Source organism: Heptranchias perlo, chromosome 1 (genome assembly GCF_035084215.1).
Source record: "Heptranchias perlo isolate sHepPer1 chromosome 1, sHepPer1.hap1, whole genome shotgun sequence".
In the NCBI taxonomy this organism is placed as follows: Eukaryota; Metazoa; Chordata; class Chondrichthyes; order Hexanchiformes; family Hexanchidae; genus Heptranchias; species Heptranchias perlo.
In genome coordinates this window covers 101,824,824-101,841,440 of record NC_090325.1, presented here as the reverse complement: position 1 = coordinate 101,841,440, position 16,617 = coordinate 101,824,824, and the positions used below count along the sequence as shown (strand labels likewise).

The window sequence follows — 16,617 nt, the reverse complement described above, 5'->3', positions numbered from 1 at the left end:
CTCCCCTTGCACCATCATTTCTGGAATTCTTCCAGACTATGTTCTTGGCGCTCTCATTTGCTTAGTGTTACCCCTATCATTGCCTTCAACTGCTTAGATTCTAGTCTCTGGAATTTTGCCCCCTAAACATCTCCCTCTACCACTCTTTTATTTTAAATAAAACCTCAAAACCCATCTTTTCAGCCAAGTGTTTGGTCACCCTCTTAATTTCTCCTTTCCCATCTTGGGTGTTTGGTTTCATTATTAGTGAAGCTAATGGAATACCCAAAATGGTACATTTTTTACATGAAAGCTGTTATATAAGTGCAAATTCTTGTTGGCATTGTACCGACAATTTTAAAATCTCTGCAGTTGGTTTGCTTGTGTTGAGATAATCCAACTTTTGTTTTAAATAAGCTGCTGTGCCTTGGTAAATCAACAGTTTTTCAATGGCCAATGGAGGAATGTAGATAATCAGGAATGGAATACAAGTGGAAATTGAATTGAACGTCATAGACTGTTCAAATAGTCAAATCAACCGCTCCTCCCCCACCCAGGACTGTATTGCAATATGCAATCCTTTAATGTCCATCTTGTACTATTTCTGAAATTATGTGCAGCCTGAGTGCAATCAGATGCTCTTTGTACTCTTTTCACAGCGTCAAGTGAAGGACTAAAAGCAGAAACCAGTCAATAATTGGTTCTGAATCTGTAAAATAGGCATAGCAGATTCCAATTATTGATGGCCAGCGTTGGACTAATAGAAGTAGTTCCAAAATAGAACTGTAGAATGTCAGTTCGTAATGTTGGCTGTCCATTTTCTTATTTTGTGGGATTCCTATTTTGAAATGTATGTTTTTTAAAAATTCTGCATCATTATTGTAACATTGACTCATTGATGCAAATGTACATAGCATTGCCTTAGTGAAACTTATTTTGCACTAAAATGTTAGTTCTAACAATGATTTGTTTGAAAATCAAACATGATCTGCAGGAAGGAATATCCATAGTAAAGTACACTTGCCCCATCTCCATTTTAACCTCCAGTATTGCTTTACAGCAGCCAGTTTGGTACCATGTGCATTTATCTTAGTATTAGTCTGCAAAGGGATATAGACAGGTTAAGTGGGCAAGAAGGTGGCAGATGGAATATAATGTGGGGAATTGTGAGGTTATTCACTTTGGTAGGAAGAATAGAAAAACAGAATTTTTTAAATGGTGAAAACATAGAAACATAGATAATAGGAACAGGAGTAGACCATTCGGCCCTTTGAGCCTGCTCCGCCATTCAGTGTGATCATGGCTGATCCTCTATCTCAATACCATGTTCCTGCTCTCTTCCCCATACCCCTTGATGCCTTTTGTGTCGAGAAATCTATCCATCTTCTCAAATATATTCAGTGACTTGGCCTCCACAGCATTCTGTGGTGTAGAATTCCACAGGTTCACCACCCTCTGAGTGAAGAAATTTCTCCTCATCTCAGTCCGGTAGCATAGTGGTTATGTTACTGGACTAGTAATCCAGAGGCCTGGACTAATAATCCAGAGTCATGAGTTCAAATCCCGCCACGGCAGCTGGGGAATTTAAATTCAATGAAATTAAATTCAATGAAATTTTAAAAATCTGGAATTAAACTACTAGTATCAGTAATGGTGGCCATGAAACTACCGGATTGTCGTAAAAACACATCTGGTTCACTGATGTCCTTTAGGCAAGGAAACCTGCTGTCCTTATCCGTTCTGGCCTATACGTGACTCCAGACCCACAGCAATGTGGTTGACTCTTAATTGCCCTCTGAAATGGCCCAGCAAGCCACTCAGTTGTAAAACCTCGCTTAAAAAAAGTCACAATAAGAATAAAACCGGGCGGACCACTAGGCACTGGACATGACTAAGGCAAACCAAGCCCAGTCGACCCTGCAAAGTTCTCCTCACTAACATCTGGGGACTTGTGCCAAAATTGGGAGAGCTGTCCCACAGACCAGTCAAGTAACAGCCTGACAGAGCCATACTCTCAGAATCATACCTTTCAGCCAACATCCCAGACTCTTCCATCACCATCCCTGGGTATGTCCTGTCCCACCGGCAGGACAGACCCACCAGAGGTGGCGGTGCAGTGATATACAGTCAGGATGGAGTGGCCCTGGGAGTCCTCAACATTCACTCTGGACCCCATGAAATCTCATGGCATCAGATCAAACATGGGCAAGGAAACCTACCGCCCTCCCTCAGCTGATGAATCAGTCCTCCTCCATGTTGAACACCACTTGGAGGAAGCACTGAGGGTAGCAAGGGCACAGAATGTACTCTGGGTGGGGGACTTCAATGTCCATCACCAAGAGTGGCTCGGTAGCACCACTGCTGGCCGAGTCCTGAAGGACATAGCTGCCAGACTGGGCCTGCGGCAGGGGTTGAGCGAACCAACACGTGGGAAAAACTTACTTGATCTCGTCCTCACCAACCTACCTGTCGCAAATGCATCTGTCCATGACAGTATTGGTAGGAGTGACGACCGCATAGTCCTTGTGGAGACGAAGTCCCGTCTTCGCACTGAGGACATCATCCAACGTGTTGTGTGGCACTACCACTGTGCTAAATGGGATAGATTCAGAACCGATCTAGCAGCTCAAAACTGGGCATCCATGAGGCGCTATGGGCCATCAACAGCAGCAGAATTGTATTCCAGCACAATCTGTAACCTCATGGCCCAGCATATTCCTCACTCGACCATTACCAACAAGCCAGGGGATCAACCCTGGTTCAACTCGGAGTGTCGAAGAGCATGCCAGGAGCAGCACCAGGCGAACCTAAAAATGAGGTGCCGACCTGGTGAAGCTACAACGCAGGACTGACATGCATGCTAAACAGCAGAAGCAACATGCTATATAGACAGAGCTAAGCGATTCCACAACGAACGGATCAGATCAAAGCTCTGCAGTCCTGCCACATCCAGTTGTGAATGGTGGTGGACAATTCAATAACTAACGGGAGGAGGAGTCTCTGTAAACATCCCCATCCTCAATGATGGCGGAGTCCAGCACGTGAGTGCAAAAAACAAGGCTGAAGCGTTTGCAACCATCTTCAGCCAGAAGTGCCGAGTGGATGATCTGTCCCGGCCTCCTCCCGATATCCCCACCATCACAGAAACCGGTCTTCAGCCAATTCGATTCACTCCACGTGATATCAAGAAACGGCTGAGTGCACTGGATACAGCAAAGGCTATGGGCCCCGACAACATCCCAGCTTTAGTGCTGAAGACTTGTGCTCCAGAACTAGCCGCACCTCTAGCCAATCTGTTCCAGTACAGCTACAACACTGGCATCTACCCGACAATGTGGAAAATTGCCCAGGTATGTCCTGTCCACAAAAAGCAGGACAAATCCAATCCGGACACTTACCGCCCCATCAGTCTACTCTCAATCATCAGCAAAGTGATGGAAGGTGTCGTCGACAGTGCTATCAAGCGGCACTTACTCACCAATAACCTGCTCACCGATGCTCAGTTTGGGTTCTGCCAGGACCACTCGGCTCCAGACCTCATTACAGCCTTGGTCCAAACATGGACAAAAGAGCTGAATTCCAGAGGTGAGGTGAGAGTGACTGCCCTTGACATCAAGGCAGCATTTGACCGAGTGTGGCACCAAGGAGCCCTAGTAAAATTGAATTCAATGGGAATCAGGGGGAAAAACTCTCCAGTGGCTGGAGTCATAGCTAGCACAAAGGAAGATGGTAGTGGTTGTTGGAGGCCAATCATCTCAGCCCCAGGGCATTGCTGCAGGAGTTCCTCAGGGCAGTGTCCTAGGCCCAACCATCTTCAGCTGCTTCATCAATGACCTTCCCTCCATTATAAGGTTAGAAATGGGGATGTTCGCTGATGATTGCAGAGTGTTCAGTTCCATTCGCAACCCCTCAAATAATGAAGCAGTCCGAGTCCGCATGCAGCAAGACCTGGACAACATCCAGGCTTGGGCTCGTAAGTGGCAAGTAACATTCGTGCAGACAAGTGCCAGGCAATGACCATCTCCAACAAGAGAGAGTCTAACCACCTCCCCTTGACATTCAACGGTATTACCATCGCCGAATGCCCCACCATCAACATCCTGGGGGTCACCATTGACCAGAAACTTAACTGGGCCAGCCATATAAATACTGTGGCTACAAGAGCAGGTCAGAGGCTGGGTATTCTGCGGCGAGTGACTCACCTCCTAACTCCACAAAGCCTTTCCACCATCTACAAGCACAAGTCAGGAGTGTGATGGAATTCTCTCCACTTGCCTGGATGAGTGCAGCTCCAACAACACTCAAGAAGCTCGACACCATCCAGGACAAAGCAGCCCTCTTGATTGGTACCCCTTCCACCACCCTAAACATTCACTCCCTTCACCACCGGCGCACTGTGGCTGCAGTGTGTACCATCCACAGGATGCACTGCAGCAATTCGCCATGGCTTCTTTGACAGCACCTCCCAAACCCGCAACCTCTACCACCTAGAAGGACAAGGGCAGCAAGCACATGGGAACAACACCACCTGCACGTTCCCCTCCAAGTCACGGACCATCCCGACTTGGAAATATATCGCCGTTCCTTCATCGTCGCTGGGTCAAAATCTTGGAACTCCCTTCCTAAAAGCACTGTGGGAGAACCTTCACCACACAGACTGCAGCGGTTCAAGAGGGAGACTCTCCACCACCTTCTCAAGGGCAATTAGGGATGGGCAATAAATGCTGGCCTCGCCAGCGATGTCCACATCCCATGAATGAATTTAAAGAAAAATGTCCTACCACGTATCCTGAGACAGTGACCCCTCATTCTGGACCTCCCAGCCAGGGGAAACATTCTCTCTGCATCCAGCCTGTCTAGCCCTGTCAGAATTTTATACGTTTCAGTCTTGAGATCTTGATTATGAAACTATTAAATGTTGGTTTTGAGAGATTTGGGTGTCCTGGTACAAGGAACACAAAAAGATAGCTTGCAGGTAAAGCAAGCAATTAGGAAGGCAAATGGCATGTACTCCAACCCCCTTGCAATAAAGGCCAACAAGAGTAAGGAAGTCTTACTATTGTACAGGGCTTTGGTGAGACCTCACCTGGAGTACTGTGTACAGTTTTGGTCTCCTTATCTAAGGAAGGATATGCTTGCCTTAGAGGTGGTGCAACAAAGGTTTGTTAGATTAACTCCTGGGATGAGAGGGTTGTCTTCTGAGGAGAGATTGAGTAGAATGGGCCTATACTCTCTGGAGTTTAGAAGAATGAGAGGTGATCTCATTGAAACATATATAAGATTCTGATGGGGCTTGACAGCGTAGATGTTGAGTCGATGTTTCCCCTGGCTGGAGGGCATAGTCGCAGGATAAGGGGTCGGCCATTTAAGACTGAGGTGAAGAGGAATTTCTTCACTGAGGGTTGTGACTCCTTGTTGTTCTCTACCCCAAAGTGCTGTGGATGCTGAGTTATTGAGTATATTCAAGGCTGAGAGAGATAGATTTTTGGATTCTAGGTGAATCAAGGGAATATGGGGATTGGGCGGGAAAGTGGAATTGAGGTTGAAGATCAGCCATGATATGATTGGCAAAGCAAGCTTGAGGGGCCTACTCTTTTTTATGCTCTTATTACTAATTCAGGGCGTGCAATGCTGAATCTGGTAGCTGCTTAGTTAACTAAAATTACCAAAAATATAGCCCTTTTGAATATTTTTCAAGAATGAATGAATTTACATTTATATAGCACTTTTCATGTCCTCAGGATGCCCCAAAGCTTCAGTCAGTAAAGTAATTTTGAAGTGTAGTCACTGTTGTAATGTAGGGAAACGTAGCAACTGATCTGCGTGCAGCAAGGTCCCAGAAACAGCAATAAGATAACTGGTCAGTAAATCTGTTTTTGGTATTGTTGGTTGTAGGATAAATTTTGGACAGAACACTGATAAAATTCCCTAGCTCTTTGAATAGTGACATGGAATCTTTTACGTGCACCTGAGAGGCAGATGGAACCTCGGTTTTAGTGTTTCATCTGAAAGACAGCACCTCCAGCAGTGCAGTACTCCCTCAGTACTGCACTAAAATGTCATACCAGATTATTTGCTCAGGTCTCTGGAGTAGGTTTTGAACCTACTCGGGTGAGAGTGCTATCACTGAGCCAAGGCTGAACTAAAATGGGCCAAATTACCGTCCTCTCCTGTGCATATCTTGAGGTCATGGTACCCTACTGCAAAATCCATTCAGTGTTTGATCACTCCTTGTGCAAAGGTGACGATTTTCCTTTCCTTGCCGGAACAGGAGTAAGCCATAGGAGTAGGCTATTTGGCCCCTTGAGCCTGTACGGCCATTCTATTAGATCATGGCTGATCTGTACCTGAACTCCATTTACCAGTCTTTTATCCATATCCATAATCCTTTGAGATGTGATGCCTAATACACAATACTCCAGATGGGGTTTGATCAAGGCACTGCAGAACTGCAGCGTACCATCAGTCCTTAATTTGTCTTTTACAAATTTGAACCTGTGTCCCCGTATCCGACTTTCTGCCTGCAATTAGATTGCAGTTTATGGCTGACTCTCTACCTCAGTAGGCGAGGCTAGGTTAATAAAATAAAATTTAATACCAATAAAATTAGATGCATCGGCAAATGTTGACACCTGTTATTACATACTGCTAGTGTTTACGTACCATATACATCTTGTTAGTACAGTATTGTGTGTTATGTACAAAGTGCTATTCAAGTGGATCACGTGGTGGAATAACGAGTGATGTTTATGGTGCTCAGAAATCTCTGCAGCTATGGGCTGTACCAGACTTGTGACCAAGAAAGGTTAGGGCATTAAATTAAGAGGGAGGTGCTGGAAAATTAGGTGGTAAAAATTTGGGTTTAGGTTATGTTTGAGGCCTGATGACACAAAATACAATTCATATATTTGCATGGGAGAGGAGGGAGAGAGTTTGAGGAGGACGATACAATATTGTAATATTTTTGAAATTGGGGTTTACAATCCTTTAATGCCCATCTTGTACTTTTTATTGTTTGCTTTGCAGGAAGTTTGGGGAGCGACCTCAACCCAAACGCCTTACCAGGTAAGATTCCATCACATATGGTGCGTCCTACTTCACTGTGGTTTTGGTTTAGAGATAGAGAAAAATATTCACGCGCCTCTGTGAAAGATGCCATCTGTTCAATTTAATTGGAAACTATCTTTAAGGTTTGTGGCTTTAACCTTATGCTTTGTGCAATTACGTTATCTTGTTGCATCAGAATGTGGGTCATGTGTTATCATTTAAAACTACTAGGAACTGCAAGAATAATTTTGAGGTGTTTATTTGTAGTGGTCTGGTACTGGGGACTAAAATTACACTCAATCAACTTAATGGCCAATTATCTACATTTTAAGTGATGTTGGATGATGTATTTAAAAAAAAGTCAGTAGGAATGAATTATAATACTATTGAAAGCTTACCTACCATTGGTATTTGGAATATACTCTGAAATATGAGTGCGTTCCCATGTATGGGCATGAAGTTGCTGTGTATACAACACTACTTTGTTTTTTAAAAAAAAACAATAATTTATGTGGCATGTTTCAAAAAGAATGAGTTAGTCAAAAATGTTGCTCATCAAAATTGATTTTTAATTGTATCCAGTACACACGTTTGAGTAACAAACTGTCAGACTAATGGCACTAGTTCATTTTGTGACCTCTGAAATTGCCAGGCCGAGTAATTATATGTTTTGGATAGTTTCTCAGAGGCATTTTAAGTCTTTATCTAGATTAAAGCTATTTTTGTTTAAAAACGAGCATGTCACATTTGCAACCTTTATACTAAGTGGCAAATGAATGCTCCTAAAAGTCACACTTCCTGGGTTTGCAGCTCACAAAAACCTGTATGAAGATGTAGCTCATGCATTGAATTTTCTGGTACGTACTATATCTTACTTTTTGATTTTATTTAGGGAAGCAATGCGAAATTACCTTAAGGAGCGTGGTGATCAAACCGTACTAATTCTACACGCTAAGGTTGCACAAAAATCTTATGGAAATGAAAAAAGGTGAGTTGCTTATAAACTCGACAATGGTATTTTGAGCCATGTGTTATAGTTGTGAGTCTTCCATCTAGAAATAAAAAGAAGAATTTGCATTTATATTCTGCCTTATGACGTCCTCTGGATGTTCCAAAGTGCTATTGGATTGCTTTTCAAGTACAGTCACTTTTTAATGTAAGTAAACAGCCAATTAACATGCAAGGTCCCGCAAACAGCAAATGAATGAATGCCGAGATAATCTATATTTGTGGTAGTTGGCCTGTGCACTGGGAAAGCGCCTTGCTTTTCAAGTAATGCCTTTTGCATCCACTTGAGCAGGCGCACACAAAGCCTAGGTATAACATCTCATCCGAAAGAGAGTATCACCAGCAATGCAGCACTTACTCAGAACTGCTGTCAGACTAGATTAAGTGCTCTGTAGTGGGACTTGAATCCACAATCTTCTGACTGAGGCGAAGGTTAACAACTGAGCCAAGCTAACACTTGTATGCTGGATATATCTATCTATTTTGCGTGTGTCTGATATAAGATTTGTTTAAATATATTTTGTCTGTGTATTTCATGTCAACTTTTTCCACTGTAAATTCCTGTGTCCTCTTGTATAATGGAAACTGCCGGTGTAAATTTGTCACGCCATAATTATGTCCTCCCCTCCCAGTGGACAAGTTTACATAGGCAGTTTCCATTATAAATGTGGACATAAGAATTTATAACGGGAACCTGAAAACTGCACTTGGTCTTAATTTCCCATGTGGAATACCATGGGTGATCGGTTATTATATGCAGTTGAAGTCTTGTATATGGTGAGCACCTTCCATCCACATTAACCTTATTTTGTGTTAGGATTTTTGTAGTCATGCTCTTTTAAATCTACCACTTCTCAGTAACTGAAATTTCAAAGTGCAAAATAAAATATAAATCAAAAAGTTACAGATTTCACAATAACATAATTAAATTTACCCACTGTCTTGTGTTTTTAATGCCTTCCTTATAGTTTTTATTTGAAGGCCTCAACCTACCTCAACAACCTGGACTTTGACTGAATAGTTTTCCCTGACAAAGTTGGAGTTTCTAACCGCACCTGTGCATTGAGTTTGGCAGAGTTTTCCAACATGTATGCACAGGTTTTTGAGTTGAAGTAAAGTTTGTGTTCCCTCAACCTGTGATGATTTGAGAGTTTCTTCACTTTTTTTCCAGAAGATTTTGAAACAAACAGGATAGTGTATTCTCAAAGCTATATTTAAGGCAAGGCCAAAACTTGTGGCAATTTAGGAAGTGTCGATGTAGAGTTGATATGGTAGTTACTCTGCAGTGCAGGCTAAGGAGCTGGGTAATGCAAAACTGCGCAACTACAACGTCATTTCTGGTGATAGGGTATAATTGCAGGGCGACATGTTTACATAGGCAGTTTCCACTCTAAATGTGGACGTAGGAATTTCAGTCGAAAGGTTGAAGAGGATCTCGGCTTATTTTTCCAACTGAATTAAATGCGTGTCTAAGGTGAATTATTGGATTCCTTCTGATTGGTTGCTGTCCCATGTCCATCATAGCATGTCACACCTCTACCTCAGTTGAAAGTTCAGTTTAAAAATCTTAGCCATTTTTAGGGCCTATGGGTAATGTTTTTTATTCATTCATGGGATGTGGGTGTCGCTGGCAAGGCCAGCATTTATTGCCCATCCCTAATTGCCCTTGAGAAGGTGGTGGTGAGCCGCCTTTTTGAGCCACTGCAGTCCGTGTGGTGAAGGTTCTCCCACAGTGCTGTTAGGTAGGGAGTTCCAGGATTTTGACCCAGCGACGATGAAGGAACGGCGATATATTTCCAAGTCGGGATGGTGTGTGACCTGGAGGGGAGCGTGCAGGTGGTGTTGTTCCCATGTGCCTGCTGCCCTTGTCCTTCTAGGTGGTAGAGGTCGCGGGTTTGGGAGCTGTCGAAGAAACCTTGTCGAGTTGCTGCAGTGCATCCTGTAGATGGTACATACTGCAGCCACGGTGCACCAGTGGTGAAGGGAGTGAATGTTTAGCTTTTTTTTAATATAAAGATTTGGAAAATCTATTAAAGACTGTCAGCAAATTCGCTAATAGTGCCCCAAGTGCTTTAATGCAGGAAAGTAAAGATGGGAACCAACTGATGTGGAGAAGCTGGTGAAAACAATTTGCTAAATCTATCTACTTTAAATTAGGCAGGTGACTTATATTGCAATGGCAGCTCTTGCCCCCTTAAGAGGTGGCGTGGATATCAGGTAATCGTGTTTTTCACAGCATTAATATTAGCATTGCTCCTAGAATGGGCTGTGGGCCAGAACGGCTAATGAGCACATCTGCTTATAGGACAAGGAGCGAAAGTGACCAACGATGGATCTGAGGCAGGCGGGAAGCAGCAAGCAACTTTGCAGGGTGCGCTGACAATAGGTCATGGCAAGCATGGGCTGATGGTAGCCAGAGATAGAAGTGAGTAGAGATCAGCGGTGGACCAAAATATCAAATAAAATTAAAGGCTCACCAGAAAATCTGTTGGGAGAATGGCAAAAGAGCAGTGGCCTTTGTGGAGGAACTGTTTGGCCCATCAAATGGGAGCTGTGCAAGTCATAGCAGTCAGTTTGTGCACGGATCGATCATTGCAGCAGTGAAAATACTAATATGCAGTTGGCAAGTATTTAACAAGTGCAAATGTAATGGAACAGCATTGCAGAGCAAAATTAGATGGGAAATCGTTCAGGTCAAGTACAGTGGGGCTGTCGCCTAATGTTAGTTGAGCCCCACTGTACTTAATGAGCCATGTAATATTACGCTTGTAGCACCACCTACAGGTGCACTACTGTTAGAATTTTGAGACCACTGTTTTTAATATATAATAGATTGAACTGCATGGACCACCTATCTATGTCCTCCTGTAATCTTTCACATGCAATTTACTATATCCCTCAATTTGTTGTCACCAAAAAAATTCCAATGTTGTTCCCTCAGTTCCTAAGTTCAGCTATATCGTAAATGAGTGTAACCCAACAGGCCTTGATGGTGCATCACTCAGCTCATTGTTCCAGTCTGAGAAACTTTCCTCTATACTTCGCTTTCTGCTGTCCAAGCATCTCTTTAGACATGTGGCCACATTTCATTTAATTCCATGTTCCATTTTCTTTACCTTAAGTCTACAGTTTACTCTTGATAATTCTTCATTTTTTAACATTGAAAAAATTGAAGTATCCATTGAATTAAGGCATTTATGTAACACAGCAAAGTTTGATTATAATCCTTCAATTTTTCAAAATTTGAAATAAGAGGACTAGACTATACCTGATCAAATGCTTTTTGAAAATCATGTAAACTCCATCCACTGCATTTCCTTTTTTATACTGTTATTTTTTTCCCAAGAATGACCTGCCTTTTAATAATCTGTGCTGACTGGCCATGATTAATCCATGTTTCTCCCAGTGTTTCGTAATTTCATCCTGTGTTGTAGACTTCAGTAGTTTACCAACAACTGAAGTTAGATTAGCTGGCCTACAATTTCTTGGCTTATGCCTGTCTCCTTACTTAGGAGTCACATTTGCCATTCTCCAGTCCTCCGGCATAATTTTCTTTAGTACAGAATTGTGGAAAGTTATAGGCAGAGCCTCCACTATATCTTCTCTAGCTCCCTTCAGAATCCTTAGATATAAACCTATGATTGGTTTACTTCAGTTTGAATAATGTTTTGTACTTACATTTTGAATGGGGATCCAATTTTTAGGCAAATTGTGAGCTGTTTAAAAAGTTGGGTTTAATTGTTTCAGGTGCTGTTTTATTTAAGAAAATCCATCTGCATGGAGGTTGGAAAAGAAGTAAATGGCCCTTAATGAACTGGGGCAGGTGTGGACTCTGCCCTAAAATCTGGTTTATGTTCAGATGGTAGACTTGGATAATGTTCCTTCCAAATGGCTAAAAACTGCTGTAAGCAAGAAACTGTTAGGATTTTAAAAGATCAGGGCCAAGTACTGCGAGTCATCTTGGAATTATCTTCCTGAGGCTGGAAAGCCTGTTTTTGTTTGAACCACTCATCTACGGTATCCCTGGGTGCATTTGTGGTTTCTAGCCTCAAAAGTTGGGTACCTAGTGACATTGATAGCTTCTGAGTAATCATGCCGAAATTTGGTGAGATTGGAAATCTGTTCCATTTATTGTCATGTAACTTCACCCATGTATGTGACAAAATATGCCATTTAGGTCTCTTCGGTGTATTCACTGCAAGCAGAATCCACGTTTAACCCTATCTCCAATGTAGCCCAATAACCCTTTGAAGGGTCAGGACTCAATAATGGAAAGCGAGGCCTCCGGTACATTCTGTGGATACAGACTGCTTGCTTTGTTCAGAAATTAGTCAACTGAGGTAAAGGTATTTGAGTTTTGCATCTATTATAAAATTGAAAGCTGGAAATACACTGCAGCTTCAGCACCTGTGAAGAGAAAAAAACATTGTTTCACATGTATTCCTTCATAAAAACTGAAAGGTAAGCCAATTGAGATTGTCCAGCTAAAACCATCCAGGTGCTGTTGCAGTTTGTTTGCCTGTGCAACTTGGACTTGATATCCCATCCTGCATGGTGGGAGGAGGTTCCACATGGTACCATGGGATATTGGTTAATTGACAGCTCTTCATCTAGGTGGAAAGTATTTGGCTGTTTTCTGGCAGTTCTTCCGAATGTGCAAGATTGAGACTGGAAACTCCATGTTGGCAAATTAAACCACATGTATAAATTATCCTATCTGGTCTAGGTTTTATTTGACTAAGATAGTTAGCATATTTTTGTACTTGAGCTGAATTCTTCGCTTTTAGTAAATCTGATTCTAGTGTAAGTCAGATGGCCTGATGGTGCTTAGTGTGTTAATTCAGTGACTTAAAGGTGGTTATGTCAATACGCTCACGCTCTTACGAAGTATTACAGGGAGGACAAGTATGTGAACTTGTGCAGGTATATGCAGAGTTCGGTGTGTACCTTGATGGGTAGTAGAACGGCAAGCTGTTGTTACTGAAATTCTACACTTCAACTGCTCAATATGGTATGTGTGTCCATGTTTGGTCATGGCAGTGCATTCACACATTTCATGGTGAGCGTTGCTTCTCACCATACCACTCTGGTGCCCACTATCTAGCACAGGCTCAAACCCACATGTACCAGTTTTCTAATTATCAACTGGTGGCTAATCTTCCTGGGACATAGGGAAAGAGCCAGAATCTTTTGGGGCATGAGTTGGTTCTAAGAAGCAAATCTGAAGATGGGTGGTTGGAACAGAGTTGATCCTCTAATCTGATACCTGAGCAAAGCAGGATGCTGTGGATTAAGCCACAAGCCTGCTCATTTGTGGGACCTGGGGGTAGATCTGTCACCGAGGTCAGGATTCTTCCCGCTCTGCTTCAAATAACGTTACAGTCCAGTCCTTTTAAATGGTAAGGTTCTAGCTGATCAAGCAGCAGGAAGTTTACTAGTGCCCTATACTGGTAAGCTGCACAGTTCATCAAGTTAACTCCAGCAGTATAACTAAGCACGTTTTAGATTTAGGGAAGGTCATCCCTACAGGGAGACCCTATGTCAGGCAATTGGAAACTACTTGTGTAAATTTCCGCTTTAGTTTGGTTTGGAGACTCATAGGGTGATGGGTTTCTGTTTGTGTCAGAAATTGGTAACTTGTCATTCAACCACCCAGTTTTGTTCCGTTGCACAAATAAAACACACAATTTCCTGGAATTATGCCATGTTAGCGTTGAACCACCTTTTTAAGGTTACTAAGATTCATATGTTGCCTGGCTGCTTTGCTTCCATTCTGCAGACCCATATTTATAACTATTACTATAGATATAAGTTGCTTACAGAAAATTACAAAATAAGGCTACGATTTTCTCCCTGAAAATTGTAGTAACATTTGCAATTCTAAAGTGAAATTAGAATTTGTTTGGTATGCAGTTATTGAGTGATACTGTAATTTTAAACCCCATACTGTCAGCCACTGCCTCTTGGCTTTTGGTCTGTAATTCTGGACTATTCCCTCTTCTGTAGCCTTAATTTATGACCCCTACTTAATTCACCTAAAATCTATCATACTCATAAATTGGGCTTCATTTTGTGTCAATTTGTGAACACACCTTGGCTGCTACTCCAGATGCAAGCTCAGTATCCCTGATCCTCCTTTTTCCAGTCCTTCCTGGGTCTTGCTCTCCCCCCTCATCTAGCTATGCCACCTTTCATTGCCGCCTCTTCTCCAAAATCCAGACTTTCTCATTCTATTCCTGCCATTGCTCCTTAGCCTATTTTCTTTCTTCTTGGCATCCCAGGTTAAAATTCCCCTTGAAAAACCCATAACTTCCATCTGTGCCTCACTCAACATTCTTTGCCAGGTCCATTGTGGTATCCATTGCTGCTTATGTATGAGCAGCAACTGCACCATCCTTCACTGTCATTAACCATTTTGCCTAGCGCACTGTTTCTTGTACCAATCATCCAACCCATTAATAACACCACAACTCTTTTGTCCCTGGTCTCCACGAGCAGATCTACAATCACCACACATCTCGATATTTGTCTCCATAATATATGTTCGTTCGCAAGCAAGGTTCTTGGCATTCATGACCTTATTGCAGATGACTATTAGCATCCTGACACTGAGAAAACATGGCCCTTGGGCACTGAATCCTGCACCCCCTTACAAAAGACTCCTCACCTGGCTATGCTTTTTTGACCACCTGACCCATCCACACCATCGTGATGACCTTTATGCCCCTTATCTCCAAATCACATTTTGGCCTCTCCCTCTGCCTCGCCCACTCCTTGGGCGTCCTCTTCTCCTTCGAGTATTCCTTTGAGCATAGATGCATTTAAGGGGCTACTTGATAAACACATGGAGAAATGCATAGAAGGTTATGCTGATAGGGTTAGATAAAGAGGGATAGAAGGTGGCTTTTGTGGAGCATAAAGACTGGTATGGACCCACACCCTTGGCAATCATTCGATCGCGCCATCTATCGCTGCACTTATAGTCTCTAACTGGCCACTTCCTCACCAGTTACCATCAACATCTCCCTCCCCTCTTCACATCACGCTATTTTCACCATCTGCCCATGGAAAAATCTTTCCCCAAGTTGCTCAGGCCAGTACTGTTGAATTTCCGAATGCCTCATCACTGGCCCTACTTGTCAGGACACCTTCATTGTTGTTGATTTGCTCAGCTTAATTGTTCCCTTTCCATTATGTTCAATGCACAACTATTGCTGTCTCCCACCCTTGTCGTTCCCTTGTGTCATTCCCTTGATATAGCCCTGATCTTCACTCCAATTCTGAGAGGCACAAAATTGAAAGCACCTCGTGCATAATAGATTTAGCTATTGTCAGATCTGTCCAATACTTCCATACTTTACCATCTTCTGCCAAAATTGGCCACTACTCCAGGATCATTTTGGAGGGCAAGGATAAACCCAGGTTCCCTTTTCGATGGGCAACCATTTCCTTAAACTGCCCCCTTCTCCTTCACCTCCAACATTAAGTGCGAGGAGCTTACAATTTCTTTGTTTCCAGTGTCGAGACCATCCACGCAGCTGCATCCACTGCATGCTCCCCTTGCATGTGCATTTGTCACCCAGACTATTCCAACATTTCTCGCTCTCTCGCTCTTCTTCTATCCCCCCAACATCCAAGTATTTTGACCTCGAGTACCTATCCCACCCCACCTTCACACCATCAGTGACAGGGCCTTCAGCTGCTGAGGTCCTATCCTTTGCCATTCTCTGACGAAATCTACCTCTTCCCAAACACCTGGCTACCCCTCTTATTCTGTCCTTTCCTAGATTGCCATCCATTTTCCATGCACTTACTCTATGAAACATCTTATGTTAAAGATTATATACATGGAAATTGATACAAAGATGAGAATTTTAGAGGATAGAAAATTTATTATTAACCTTGTCTTATCTTGTGGATTGTCTCTGCAATTTTGGAAGGTTGTCTTGTACATTTCTTTAATGCAAGTTATACAGTAGTTTGTGCACAGTTAGTCTTGTAGTGGATGATAGTCTGCAATATTTTTTATAATTTGGGGCAACTGTGGTGTGTTGCACTCTTGGGAATACTTTCTCACTAGAACAAGCAGCTGGATGAATTGCTTACTTCAAGAGTGCGGTTTCAGGAAAGGGGTTCAGCTGAAGAAATGGTAGCTAAATGACTTGCAGTCCTAAATACAGAAGTTGATTTGGTTCAAATTGCCAAGAATGCACTGAGGATGTGAAAGTAGACAGAGAATTAATGCAGTAACCTACTTAGATTGGTCATAGTGTGGAGGATAAAATAGCAATTATACTCAGTCCGTTACATTTTTATCATTTGCATCGGCTGTATATAAAAACCAACAAACAAATTTCCCCTTTTACCCATCCCAATAATTTTCAAAGAAAACTTAACAGACTTAGTGTAATTCTAGAACATGCTTGAGGATGAGGGCTCAATTTTGTCTTTTAAATGGACTTGCATTTATATAGCACTTTTCAAGACCTTGATGTCCCAAAGCGCTTCAGTGAATGAAGTACTTTCAAGTCACTGTTGCAATGTGTAAGAAAACGTCAGTCATTTATGCACAGCATGCTCCTA

The 16,617-nt window shown here is 42.6% G+C and overlaps 1 protein-coding gene across 2 annotated transcripts in view; it reads left to right on the top strand.

Annotated features, from left to right (window-relative positions):
* Positions 1–16,617, top strand: part of rbpjb (recombination signal binding protein for immunoglobulin kappa J region b) — a 109,695-nt gene that overhangs the window by 42,724 nt on the left and 50,354 nt on the right. For both annotated transcript variants that reach the window (XM_067989094.1, XM_067989088.1), the window contains exons 2-3: positions 7,006–7,044; positions 7,919–8,014. In XM_067989094.1, the coding sequence (XP_067845195.1) occupies positions 7,006–7,044; positions 7,919–8,014 (135 nt within the window). The remainder of the gene's footprint in view (positions 1–7,005; positions 7,045–7,918; positions 8,015–16,617) is intronic.